Here is a 13991-nt window from a genome sequence, read left to right as displayed (position 1 = left end):
CAAGCAAACAGCTTTCTGATCTCTTTAAATTGAAAAAAAAACCCAACTCTAATCCAGGCCGGGGGGCACATTAGCAAAAAGAAAAACACAAGTCTCACTTCAGGACTGTAATTTGCTTTAGATGTAATCAGATGCAGGGCTAATACAGAGGCATTCGGGTTCAAACAAAACCACGGGCGTTCGCAGCCCTGCACAGCCACTCCATCCCCTATTAAAATCTCATTTTCCGCCGCCGTGCTCGCCCCGGAGGGTGTTAATGTGCCGGACCGGCGGGTGCAGAGGCAAAGCTTTTGTCCCTGAGCCTTGCCAGTTTGCAAAGGGCAAATGCCAGAAGCGAGGGGGAAGGGGAAATATTTGCGTTCAAGCATTTGTATTCAAGCATCCCTCATTGAGACGGGGAACCAGGGAGGTGTTCTTGCAATCCTGCTGGCCGAGGATAACCGGGGCCAGTCCGTGCGTGGCCAGCAAGGCTCTCATGTGCTCGCCCGATGATATTCTCCTTCTGACCGAGACTATCGCAAGACGCTATCGCAGCCGGGGCCGTGGCACGAGGAGCAACCTGCAAAAGTCATCAGGGAGCTCGCCCAGCGTCACCCTGCCGCCCAGCTGCCCGCGCGCGGATCAGATGCTGCTGCCCTGACATTGCTTTTTATGGTAACCTTCGCACACGGCTTCCCATTATATTTAAATGCCGCGGCAGCTTACGGGTCCTGGCTGTGCCGGGCTCCAAGCATGGACTCACCATCTCCTGGGCTATCGGCTGCTGCTAAAATACCTCCTCCCTCTACATAAGGTCCAAAAATACGCCGGGAGAGGGCCAGGGAAATAGGGGTGGGCAGTAAGGACTGCACGGAGGAAGGGAAGGGGTACCCGGGTTGAGAGGTCTCCTCGGTATAAAAGCACGGACGTTCTTTGCCAACGGCGCACACTTCATGTCAGCAGCTTGCGGTTGCAGCTTCTGCAGAAATTTCTCCCAATTATTAATGAGTTGGCGATGGAAAGGAAGGATCTCCTCAGGCCAGCGGCTCTTGGCTTTATTTTTGTGTTATATCCCTCACGGGGGGGTTGGTAACAGGGCACACAACCTCCTACCTCTCTGCATCGCACCCAAAAGCAGGGCAGGAGCAAGTTGCAGCTCACTAAGGACTACGGCGGGCGAGCCGAGTCGCTTCTCCGTAACACACTGCTCCTGTACGATGTGCCTCTGGGCCCGGCAAACATCGGAGGAGATGGCCCAGGGCTGGGAAATCCTCCCTTCCCTGCTCTGCAGGGAGGCTGGGCACCAAACGTCGAGCCGTGGCCACCAGCGTGGCCTGGATGCGGCCATCGCTGCCCCGCGCATCCATCAACTCTTGGCAAACGCTTATCGAGAAGATGCCTTAAAAATGCTAAGCTTTGTGTCGGTACCCAACGCTGGCTTTTAAATGGTGTTTTTCCAATGGCCCAGCTTTTGAGCCCTTTCTCTCGCACGCTCTCCCATGTTCAGCACTTCCACGGTGCTCGTACTTTAAAAGAGCCACGAGACACCAGAGAATTAGCACGCAGCCATTTACATCTTACAAACTCGCTACCGCAGGGGAAGAGCGAACCCTTTAGCTCCGAACCGCAGCAAGTGAGAACGCAGAAGACGATTAGCGACACACTTTCCATTTACTTTGAAGTTAAATCTGGTTTTAAAAAGGAAAAAGGCTTGATTTTTATTTTTTTACCCCCCTTTTTGTTCCTAGTATCAACTCGGTGCGATTTTGCAGCCCATAATGGAAGGACACTGTACTCCGGCAGCGCTTTAAAAAAATAGCTACAGTGCTGGATCTGAAGAGGCTGTTACTGTGTAGGCACAGCAACTACTGTCTCACAAGGACTTTTAATGCATAGATTATACCCTGCATTTCAGAGAGAGGGCGGGTGGCTGCCATTAACGCAACGCACCACGCCAGCTCCTCGGATCCGCAGCCGTGCCGGGCACGGCCGCCCAGCTCCGGCTGCCCCAGGCTCCAGCTGGAAACATCAGCGTTAAGTGATGGGTTGCTGAGGGCTCAAACCACCCCCCCCAGAGATGCTCGAAAGGTTTTAAGGGCTGCGAGCAACAAAATTGAAACCCGCTTGAGTTTTTCCTGAGCAGCCGCAGCCGAGCCGCGCAAGCGGCGTGGGGATTTCTAAGTTGCTTGCAAACCCCACGTGGCAGCTGAGGTTGTCTCGGTGCGGTGGTCCTTCACCATCGGAACCAGGAGGAAGGACCGGGCCAGCCGCGGCTCCTCCAGGCACCACCGGCATGCCAACCGAGCTCTCCCTGTGCCAACCGAGCTCTCCCCGTGAGTCACCTGGTTTAATTTTCACGCAGGATTAGCTCAGCTCAAGCAGGGAAGGATGCTCCTTCCTTGGACTGATCTGGATTGCGGCGAAGCTGCCTCCGGCTCCTGACGGAATTACTCCGTGTGAATTCCCTATTAACCCAGCAGCTCTGAAATTCCCCTGGAGTTCAGAGAGAAGTGGGTTTCTTGCCCACATTGAAGTCCTACCCAGGTTTTTCTCCCCATGTGTACAGAAATAGGATCTCAAGCCAAGTGCCAGGGGTGGTAAACACTCATGAAGGGCGATATGGAGATACGGGCTCCACCACTGCCAAGTTATTCTGATGCCTTAATAAACTGCTGCATTTCACATGTCACCCCAGTGTCTTTGCAAATATCTCATGCATGTTATTTACAAACGATCCTGGTGGAAAGCCTGGCAGAAAGGCTGGCTACAAACCCTCCAAAAGCTCCTGCCATCCACAAGCACATCCCTCAGTCTCGCAAGCCCTGCAAGAACAACCCCGCGAGGATCTCAAATCTCTTCCAAAGCCTTGGGCTAAGCATCGCAAACCCTCCCGGCAGCAGTGGTGCCAGCAGACAAGGGACGAGGACCGTCATTAGTGCCGTGGGTGGTGAGCAACATCCAAACAGCGGCAGCCCCTCTGGAAATGAAGTCTGAACAACTAAACCCAGAATTTTAGCATTTTAGCAGGACCAGGGAAGCCTCGCAAGCAAACCCGGGTCATTTCACCCATCCATTCCACCCGCACAGGGAGCAAGGATTCCTCCTGCTGCAAAGTGCTCCGAGAAGCACAGATGAAAAGCCCGAGATGTGGGTATTTATGGATAAGCCCAGCACCATCCTCCTCCGTACGCTCCACCCAGACCCTGCTTTTGTAGGGGCTGAGAGGGTCTGACAGCCGTAACCACTCACAAATCCCCAGGGCCGCCCTCTGTTACTCGATACTTTCTTTTTTAATACAAAGCAAAGAAAATTGAAGACGACTTAAAGCAAATTTGGTGGGTACGGTGCTAAAAGCACAGAGCAGGAGTGAAGGTAAAACAGCAGCACAGGGCATTAGAGCCCCCGGCACGAAAGCGGCTTGCAGAATAAGCCGCCGTTGTTCCCTGTCACTTTTTCGGCAAGGCTGCTGAGAGGGGATTACAGCACAGGCGGCTTAAGAGGAGCAGGTGAGGGGAGATACGCAGGGATAACGAAAAGAAAATACAAATTACTGTCTCCCCGCTGCTGGGAGGGAGAGGGGGATGTACTGGTGAACTCCTCTTAGGATGACAGTTTAGCCCTGGAAAAAAAAAATACATAAATCAGCCGATTCTCTGAATTATAAATCATGTTGCCACCTCGTCTCCATGCCAGCCTCCCTTCAGCTTCCCGTAATTAAAAGGACGGGGTTGGAGAGACACTGCCACGGGAGATAAAAGTGCCACTAGGATTCCCGTCGCTGCCGGATTCGTTCGTTAGTCAGCCCAGCTGACAAGTCTGGTGCTTGAAAATTGAAAACTTCTCTCCCTCTCTGGCGGGAGGCTGCCGGCGAGCCCGGCGAGCGGCTCTTTGCGGGGATGCTCGAGGAGCGGGACCATCCCATCGCCTCCCGGCCGACAGCGAGCTCCCCGAGCAGCCCGTCTTCTCCTCTCCCTCTCCATCCCCGCTGCCTGCCCCGATGCATCCCCGATGCTCGCCCCGCGGCTTCCTCCAGCCCCCATTTTTAGTGTCAGCAATGCGAAAGAGGTGCTAGGGCTTCGGCGCAGGGAAAAATAACGGTAAAACCTTTATTTCTCCCTGTTTGCAAGCGTCTCGAGCACTCTTGTTGGCAGCCCCGTGAGCTAGACTAGGCTGGCATGCACGTGCGCTCTTCCCTATGGCATTATTTAGGGACAACGGCTTGGATAATGAAAGCAAAAGGAAGCGGACGGGATCTATGGCTGGCACCGGACAGGGGAAAAAGGAGTAAGAGAGCTGGGGAGCATGAGATGCGAAAGAAAGCGACGGCGGATGAGATGAGGAGGAAGTTTGGAGAGGCAGAAGGACGGCTCAGCGCGAGGCCGAAGCATCTGGGCTATGTTCGGGGATGCCTGCCATTCCTCAGCCCGTGCCCACACGTCCGTCGTGGGCCCGTCCACCCACCAGGAAGGGGGAAATTAAAACCAGCCCTTCCGACTAGAGCGAAAAGGACCAGAAATGAAGATGACGGTACAAAAAAGCAGCGAGCTGGGGATTAGGCCGAGAGCCCCGCGCGGCGGGAGGGGGCCAGGCAGCCATGTGGCTAGCTTTGTGCACGAAATCCTCATTAGGGGCTCGTTAAGGACATGAAAGCGGCTTTTCCTGCTTCCGGTCCCGGCAGCCCCAGGGGTGGAAATGCAGGGGAGGAAATGCAGCTCGAGGCTTCGCATTCATGGCAGGGTTATGGGAAGAAGAAGACGACCCCCCCTTGCTCCGTGGATGCCAAGCACTGGTTGCTATCGCCGGCAGATACTTGCTGACATACAGCTCTAATTGAATTTATACATCAGTCTGCTGCGAACGGCTCCTGGATTGCACCCCTGGGACCCGCCGCTGCGCTGACACCCAGCCCCGGGGATGGCAGCCGGGTGGCAGCACCCTTCGCCGTACCCCTGCCAAAGCCTCACCGTCCTGCAGCAGCCCCTCGGCTTTGACCGTGCCCCGAGCCAAGGGGATGGTACCGTGCCAGGGTGACCGCGACATCCCCATGCTCTGAGAGGTTCAGACAGCTAAAGTTTGTTAACTCGAGACCTTGCGGCAACGAAAATCGCCTCCAAACGTGAAAGGCATTAAAGCCCGTGAATCTCCAAACCACCTGGCTTATTTAAGCGGCTTCCTTCCTTAAATACTGACACACAATATGTAATACTAAGATGACAGTACACAGTCTATCACCAACCCCCGATCCAGCCAATACACCTCACTCCTCACCCAAGCCAGAGCGAAGAACTGGAAGAATGAAGTAAAAACCAGCTGTTTTGCTCCCCCCTTGCCCCAAATCCGCTGCTCTGGTGTGAATTTATGCAGGCATCTCCCAAAGAGGAGAGCAGCTCCCTCCCGACCTTTCCCAGCCACCCCAGCGCCTTGCCCAACCCACACGCTGAAATATGCAATATTCTCATTAGAGCTTTGCTCCTTCCCTGAAGTGAAATGAGTGATTGCCAGCCGAGGGCTTCTTGGGGCTCAAAAAGCAAAACTCTGAATAACCCTATGTCCCCAGAAGCAGAAGGAATTAAACAATACGAGCCTCCACCCCCCTCTAAATCTACTACCGCTTTCTTCTGCATGGTTTAACAAATTCTCCAATATTTGTCTGAAACCTACCATCCCTGGACAACTGAATGGAGATTTTACTGCACATGTGCCTCCGATTACAATGTATTACCACTAATGATAATTGCCTGGATTATATTTATCTGTTTCTTTGGCTAATAAACTATAAAAGACCACCAGTGAAGATGTAATAAAGTGCAGCTGTTGTAGCAAAAGCCTTTTTCTAGGTCAAAGCAAGTTTGGGAGAGGCTGGGGAGGACTGTCTCTGCGAGGGGAAGCAATACCTAACTGGAAATAAGAAGAGCTCCTCAAGGCAGCTTTCATTAATCTGAAACTTTTATCCTAGAAACGTTGCTGGGGTTTATCTGCCAGCAGGACAAGGGGAGGTGCAAGCTCTGCATTTCTCTCCTGCATCTCATTAGCCTCAAAATGGACCCTTGGGCTCCTTAGAAATGTTCCTGGCTGCACGACTCGGCCATGCACGTACCTAGGCGGAGAGTCAGAAAGAGGGAAGGAAAGGAACATTTTTTGCTCAGCGCGGAGATGCAGCCTCTCCGAGCGTGAAACATAAGCTGTTTAAGAGCACGCAGCAACTGTTTGCAGGTGCCAAAGGGCAGGAAGGGAAAAAATACCATATTCAAGTCCAGTGGAAATTTAGGAAGTTGGAGAGAATTGCCAAGGCTGGAAAGCAGCCAGGACGCTGAAGTAAACACCCTTACATTTAACTAAGGACGGGACTGATAACCGCCCTGAAGTTGAGCCTTACACCTTGTGAGACACGCTCCCGGGCACCGCGCTGCTGCCGAGGGGGAACAAACCAACTGCCCCCGCGTCCTGCAAAACTCCACTCTTCCCCCAATATTTCCCTACGGCAGGAATAATATAACGTGATCTTGCATAGCTGCCTCAAACCCAAAGCAATAGGAAAGGGTTTTCCCCTTCTGTACCGTCTGTGCTACGGCAGCATCCAGACCAGCAGCCAAACACCGCACAAATGCAGAATAAGATGTCGGTGACGTGGAAATGGCTTTATTGTCTTTAATGAACGGCCCCATACGCTGCCCAGGGTTTAAAACACAAGGCAAGGTTTGCAGGGAATGGTATTATCTTTCATTTCGTCAACTAACACAAGTTGGAGGAAAAAAAAAAACCCATGAAGATCTCAGAGACACAAGCCCTTCTTCCAATTTTAACAGAATGCTGGAAGAAAAAGTTAATGTATCTTTCATGAGGACAATCTAGATAATAAGCAACACAATTCCACAGCATGAGCCTGGGGTTTTTTTCTTTCTTTCTTTCTTCATTTTTTTTTTCCTAAATAATCAAGAATTTCTGGTCGTGGATAGACGACCGAGGTAAAACTTGAGTCACCAAACATCCCTCGGATAGAAACACACTGTAACCTCATGCGCTAAGTGGTGTATGAGATTTTACTTTCAGATTTGGGCAGAAACAACAACTTAAAAAAAAACCAAACCACCCTGTGTCAAACCTAAACTGAAATTGTTATTCAGCAATTTGCAACACTTACTGTCATATTAAAGTAATTTTATTTTATTTTCGCTCGCTTGCTCTGTTCTTGTAACAAAATAGCAAATCTCAGGATTTCAGAAGACATTTGGTATAGCAACTGAAGCACTCCTTAAATGTTTAGGGGGTACAGCCTGTGACACTGATAATGGCTGCTAACGCCGGTGGAAATTGTGCAGACAGAGGGGAATTGCAGCAGATGAGACCTAGGTGACAAAATTGCCGCGGTGCCGAGGCATGACTGAGTACTGACGCACCGTACAGCACCGGTGAGCAAGGAACAGGGGAAAATATGGAAACCTGCTACCAGAACAATACCGTCAACAGCTCCGGCTCTCGCTCGCCGATAAGGATTTATTTCCAAGCCGTGCACCCTGCGGACGGGCACGGTTTGGAGCGAGGTCCGACGCCGGCACGCTCCCTGCCACCTCTCCGCCCGGTGACAGGGTGGCTCTCGGCGTGACTCTGCACGGGCTCCCCTCCACGTGCACCCCACGCCGGCCCTGCAGACCACGTGCGCTCTGCATTTTTTCCTGCAGAGGTTTGCAAGGCTTTCTCCAGGGTCTGAGACATCCCACCCTGGCTCAGTTACCAGCCCGGGATGGGGGATGTTGGTCTTTTTCTGTCCGTACTTCCCACCTGCTCACTGTCTAGCTACGACGGCTCTAACATCTCTTTCTTTCCCGCACGGATATATTATTTATAAACACGAAAGAACTTCCACTAAAAGCAAGCTTCTACTTATTTAGAAAACTTCCAAAGGAAAGAAACTTTTGTTCAAACACCTAAATGCTCACCACCCTGGGCTGGATGGCACCGGCCGCGCCTGCTGGCCGCAGGGGAGCTCCCCAGTCCATTTTTCTCCTTTGGATGAAGCAAAGTTTTGGGAGTAACCAACACGTAAAGGGAGAGAAGCTGGATGCTTTAATGCACTCAGGATTACTCATCTCAGGTGTTCTTTAAAGTACAGATAAAGACACCTGGCAGGCCAAGACACGAGAGGTCTCTACCCTTGCCACAGACTACAGACTCAGCTAAACCATCCCACCTCTCCATGCCCCAACTGTAAAGCAAGAAGGATGCCATTTTGTCACCGGGACGTGAACTATTACCTCTTTAGCAAGGGCTGATTTCTAACCCGACAACATCTCTTTCGATGATACACATCCCTAAAGTACATGGTTATGACAAACACTCGATATGGCTCATAAGACAACGTTGGTACTTACTTTTTCAAAGGCTCTATGACTGTCTTTTGGATCTGATTCACCTGTTGAAAGCAAAAGGGATGATTATATGTCAGGCTTGTTGAAAAAGCCTGTTTGCACAACGATACATGTTTGCACAGCGCCTACCATAGGGTGATGTGGGCTTCTGAGCACAACCACGATGCCCTTTAACCAAGAAATAGCAAACTTCTCCCATGTGCTCGGGATGAGCTGCAATCCCCAGTACAACCAGAGCCAGAAGAAGAGTAAGACTATAGAGAAACTCATGTGGGAAACGTCTTGGAGATGATGACAAAATGGGAAGGAGGAGATACCAACAGCACCTCTGCACACCCTGGTCTCCCCTTCTTCAGCCAAACCCATATTCACCTTCTCCTGGTTGAAGGAGTCCATCCTCTTCATCGCCGTGTCGAAGGCTGTGACCATCTCCAGAAAGCTGGGCTCCTGTTCACACAGGGGGTTAGACAGCAGGTCCGAAGAGATTTTGACGGCCGACTTGGACATGGCTGTGGGCAACAGGAGCATGCAAAGGAAAGCAGAGAGGGTCACGTCTCAGCGGCTGCCTGGCGGGACAGCCATATGAGTCCTCATTGCCCAGGCTGGCTCCTGCATCTGCAAAGGGTGACCGTGGGCAAAAATCAGGGACTTCAGCCACCGAGGAGGGTTTAGCACAACTTTCCAGGAAGGTACTCAACATCGGTGAAAAGAAAAGAAAGGAAGAGCCACCAATTCATTCACATAAACACCCAGAGAACTGTTTTTATATGTTAAGTCTGAACCACTCCAATGTACAGCTTGTGGTGTTGCCAGAAATAATACCAGACTAACAAAAGCACTGTTCTCTTAAAAAAATGTAGATGGGCTTTTTTATACGTCTTTTCTCGACAGACTATTAAGTGTCACTCTCAGTCTTGCTACAGCTCTTCCACAATGAGGAAAATCAGTCCCTTAAATCTTTCAAATGGCTTTACGAAAATATATATTTGAAGAGGATTTATTGCTGGTGGAAAAGGACGAGACTGACAGGACTGGAAGACGAGGCTTCTCTTTTACTCTCAAAACAGGCGCTACGCAAGCAGCAGAGACACAAGCTGGCTAAGCAGTTTCCCTCAGTGAGCCTAAATTTTCTGCCCGTGGAGACCAACCCAAAAGCCAGGGTGAGACTGGCACCAAGAAATACAGAAACACCAGGTCACGCACTGACGGGCTTCAGTTCTTGTCTCGCTGAGCACTTTTGCTTGTTTTCCATCCGACACATCTCTCTTCCTATCCACACACTTGGTCTTCAAAGGGAAAACTAAATCCCTATGACAGGGCCACTACAAAAGAGGAAGAAAATAGCTAAGGTACAGAATGGGAAAAAAGGATGAATAAAAAGGCAAGCATCAATATAAATGGGAATAAATAAGAAAAAAAATAGTCACGGGTACTAAAAAAGAATGTTCTTTTTCGTCAGCACTGTTGCTGGAAGTTATTCCAGTTTAAGATCAGAAAGCCAGATGCTTGAGCCGTGCTACAGATGAGCTTTGGAAAGACTCCTACTGTACTCACTCAGATATTAAAAGTTAAAGTCATCTGAATAATGGGGCTTAAGATCATAAATCAAGGGGTTAAACATTCTGATTTAAAGGTTACACACAATTATACAGAGAGCTCAGAAGCTAAATAGCTGGGAAGCTCAATGCAGAACGAGATGCTAACTAAGGAATAACAAAGCTACCGTATCCGTCTATTATCCAAACATTAAGGGTTTAGGCATTTAAACCTTTAAACAGATGGGATATAATCCATATGTGTGACCACATCTGAAGAAGGATTTGTGCCAAAATGGGACGGAGTTAAGAATGGCAGAACTCCCTCAGCTGGAAGAAAAATTAGTTTCCCTTCATAAGGAGAGGACTGAAAGAGTACTGTAGCGAGGGGAGCTGCGGCGAGCAGCGGGGTCACGCTGGGAGGCCAGAAACCGGGGCTTTTCAGGCACATTCGGCGAGACTTTGGGCCAGGTGCTTCCCCTGCGTCACCGACCTCACCTGTACAGCTCTGCAAAAGCAGCCGCGGTGGGCTCGGTGGTTCTCGCGGCAGCTTTGCGGACCCCGGCACACGCCGCGTCCCCACTGGTGCGCAGGGAGCTGGCAGCCCGGGAGGGCATCCCCTGGTCCCACCTCCCCATGCCAAGAGGAGAGGAGAGGAGAGGGAGAGGGAGAGGGAGAGGGAGAGGGAGAGGGAGAGGGAGAGGAGAGGAGAGGAGAGGAGAGGAGAGGAGAGGAGAGGAGAGGAGAGGAGAGGAGAGGAGAGGAGAGGAGAGGAGAGGAGAGGAGAGGAGAGGAGGGGAGAGGGAGAGGGAGAGGGAGAGGGAGAGGGAGAGGGAGAGGGAGAGGGAGAGGGAGAGGAGAGGAGAGGAGAGGAGAGGAGAGGAGAGGAGAGGAGAGGAGAGGAGAGGAGAGGAGAGGAGAGGAGAGGAGGAGGGAGAGGAGAGGAAAGGAGAGGGAAAGGAGTGGAGTGGAGAGGAGAGGAGAGGGAGAGGGAGAGCGAGAGGGAGAGGGAGAGGGAGACGAGAGCATCACCTGCCCTTCAGGGCGGGCTTCAGGAGGGTCTGTACTGCACTTTGCTAATAAAACATGCGGGACACGACTCCAATTAAAGGAAGCGACTTTAGAGAGTCACTGATTTTTTGAATCACAATAAAAGTAACGGAGAACAGCCAGGCACGCTCCAGAGAGCAAATCTGAGCCACAGTGATCCCGTGGGTCACCTGCATCTCATTTCAAAAGAAGAGCTTTTGTCTCCAACTAAAGAACATCCTCCTGCTCCTTAAGATCATATTTTGTTTGGAAAGAGGGTGGGGAAGGGGGTTAGTGATCTTTAGCCACAGTACGGAGAGTGCCGCTAATAACCCGTACCCTGTTCCCAGCCATGCTGCTGCAGCTGGCAGGGCAGCGGCCGAGCCTCGCAGGAACATTTTCATGCAGACGGAGGAATCGGTCTCGTTCTGAGCTGAGTCTTTTTTGGCAGAAGGTGGAGACTCGAGCCGCTGGGTCCAGTTTGCTAGGGAGTGTTTGCAGGCAGTGAATAATCAAAACCCTCGGCGCAGAGGTACAGTGGAAGAAATAAGACACTCAGGAGGACACAGCGCTGATACACTGCCGTCCTCGTCGGGATATGGGGGCTGGATGTTGGCTGAGCAAGCACAGCCACCTCCTCTCGGGAATGGGCACTGCCAGGTGAGGAAAGCAGTCCTCAGAGCTTGATCAGATCTACCTCCTTTTCCTTCAGCCATCCCTCACCAGACCACATTCAAAATCTTCCCTTACGCTCATGATTTCGTGCCTTTAAATGAGAAATCAGATCTTACTGGATCTGGCCAAGGCTCATTTGTGACTCTGCCATGTAGCAGAACGGAAAAAGAAAGTCCTCCCACAGCTCCTCTGGGACTTGAAATGCTCCATATAAACAACGCCCACTGCAAGGGAGGGGAGGGGAATCCTTAACAAGGAAAAATTTACCAAGGATCCCTGACAATGACCAAAGTCCCCAGAAAGGGCAGTTTTCACCCTGGAAAGGAGTCCTGGCTGAGCCAGTTACTGGTGCCTTTCCCACCGCTCTCCCTGTGCAAGCACACGCACAGCCAGCACGGTTCTGGGAAGGGTGGGAGAGCACGGGCAAGAGCCGGGATCCGTGTTTATGTCTGGCAATATCTGAGCATGCACACACACATAGGCACAGGTGAGAGCCTGTATCATGGGAAGCCCCAAATTTGCCAGCCCTCCTTCTGGCAAAGCGCCCGGTCGGGCTCCTTCCCACTCCCCTGCCCCTCTGTGAACCCAACTCCCACGAGATGAGTGTTGGACCAGTCCAGCCCACACCTGTTTGCGCTGGTGCATCTGCCTTGGCTCCAGAGCTGTGGGGGCCCGGTACAAATAGGGACTACTCCAAACCACATGCTGAGAAAAACCATCTGTGTTTAAAACAGCTCCTTGCTGCATGTTTCTGCAGGCTGCCCTGCTCGGTTCAATAACTGGCATCCACCGAATCCACTTCTCCCAGCTCCCCTCCGCCAGATCGCTCCATCTTCTCTCTCCCATGTTCGTTTCAAGCCTGCGCCACGTGGTGCGGTCACACCGGTTTCCTACTAGAGAAGCTATGAATGGAGCGGGCAGGGGCTGCCGTGCCTTGGGAGGGGACACCTGAAGGGCAGATGTCCCCTCGCGCAGGCAGCTGCGGCGGTACACGCAGAGATGACTTGTTTATTGCTTCCTACGTCGCCCGCTGCCACGAGGTCAAGCCAAAGCAAGAAGCCACCAAGGGAACGAGCAGGGTTATTCCTGAATGAGAGCTGCTAGGTCAGCAGTTCCGACGCGAAACGCGTACGGCGATGCCTACGTGGTGCTCTGCAGACACCCCCAAAGCCTCAGCCCACCTTCCTTTGGCTTCAGAGAGCAGAAGATGCCCTCGACTGAAGTAGACGAATATGCATTGCTTGACCCAACAGGCTCAGCTGGAGACTGCTCCTGCCTGTCTAACATGAGAACTGGAATAATTACTCCTCTTTTTCGGCCACAGAAACTGAGGCAAAGAAAAGAAAGTGACTTGTCCAAGGCCACACAGCAAGCTGCAGCTCAAGAGATAGGGACTAAGCCCATAACATGCTTTCTGTTCCCTTGGTTGAGCTACTGCTCATGCAGATGGCCTTGTAACTAAGCAAACTGAGTGGGACTGAGATCTAGATTTGTTTTCCAGACTTGTCACAGATTACTCATGTGATCTTGAGAAAGTCACTTCATCTCTTTGTGGCCAAGTTCACAGTCTATGTATCCTACAGTCACATACCCAAGTCTGCATCTGTGCTTTTCTTCATATCCTTCTGAAGTTTTTTGGTCTGATCTTCCAATCTGAAAGATGGGAGAACAAGGCAAAGTCTGAATCTTGGAAAGAAACAAACTGAAGTGTATCATACATGCAACAAATCATTTACGGGCTGAATATGCTGGCTTCTGTTGTGAGTTAAAAATATCCAGGCAAAGCTCTCTGAAGTTCAGTACTGCTCAACCTTTTCTGGTTGTTTTCAGATGGTTTTGAACCTTTTCAAGTTGGTGATCTCTTATTCAAAGTCACATATTTTCTTAAATCCTCACACTTACCACAAATGGTAAAGCCAAATGCTTCCAGATGATAAGTGTGAGCTTATGCGACACAGTCAGTATGGTAAAACCAGTATTTGTCCTCAGAGGTGTTGAGCTGTTCGGTGACCCCACAGTTTTCTGGCAATTTTACACTCTTTACTTTAGAGCTGCCATAATCCGCAAACCTCAACCCCACTGCAAATACTTCTTAGGATACCTTTGAACACCCGGCCACCAGAGAAACTCTGAAGAATTAGAAATTACAGGGCAGTGAGTGATTTGCTGGGAAGAGCGTAACTGGCTAAAATGTCCTGGGAAGATGCAATAAGAGGGCACAACAGAGAAGTATGCTACTGTTCCTGTTTTACCAGTGTGGTTGATACTTACTGCTGAAGCTTTCCATATTCCCTTTCAAAGTCTCTCTCCACCTGTGGAAAGAAGAGATGGAAACCAGCTCAAAGGTACCGCAGCAAAGCCTGGAGTGGCAACTACCTGTGCAGGGAAACCTGTCCTCAGGAAATGC

The 13991-nt window shown here is 51.0% G+C and overlaps 1 protein-coding gene across 2 annotated transcripts in view; it reads right to left on the bottom strand.

Moving 5' to 3' along the window:
* Positions 1–13991, bottom strand: part of LOC309602352 (bridging integrator 3) — a 41399-nt gene that overhangs the window by 10051 nt on the left and 17357 nt on the right. Inside the window, exons 3-6 of one of the 2 annotated variants that reach the window (XM_082335858.1) lie at positions 13856–13896; positions 13176–13237; positions 8718–8854; positions 8349–8389 (exon numbers count right to left, since the gene is read on the bottom strand). In XM_082335858.1, coding sequence (XP_082191984.1) covers positions 8349–8389; positions 8718–8854; positions 13176–13237; positions 13856–13896 — 281 coding nt within the window. The remainder of the gene's footprint in view (positions 1–8348; positions 8390–8717; positions 8855–13175; positions 13238–13855; positions 13897–13991) is intronic. The other variant, XM_082335859.1, reaches the window with a different exon arrangement.

The sequence above is a fragment of the Platalea leucorodia genome, assembly GCF_965183815.1.
Source record: "Platalea leucorodia genome assembly, chromosome: Z".
Classification (NCBI taxonomy): Eukaryota; Metazoa; Chordata; class Aves; order Pelecaniformes; family Threskiornithidae; genus Platalea; species Platalea leucorodia.
This window is presented reverse-complemented; position numbering and strand designations above follow the sequence as displayed.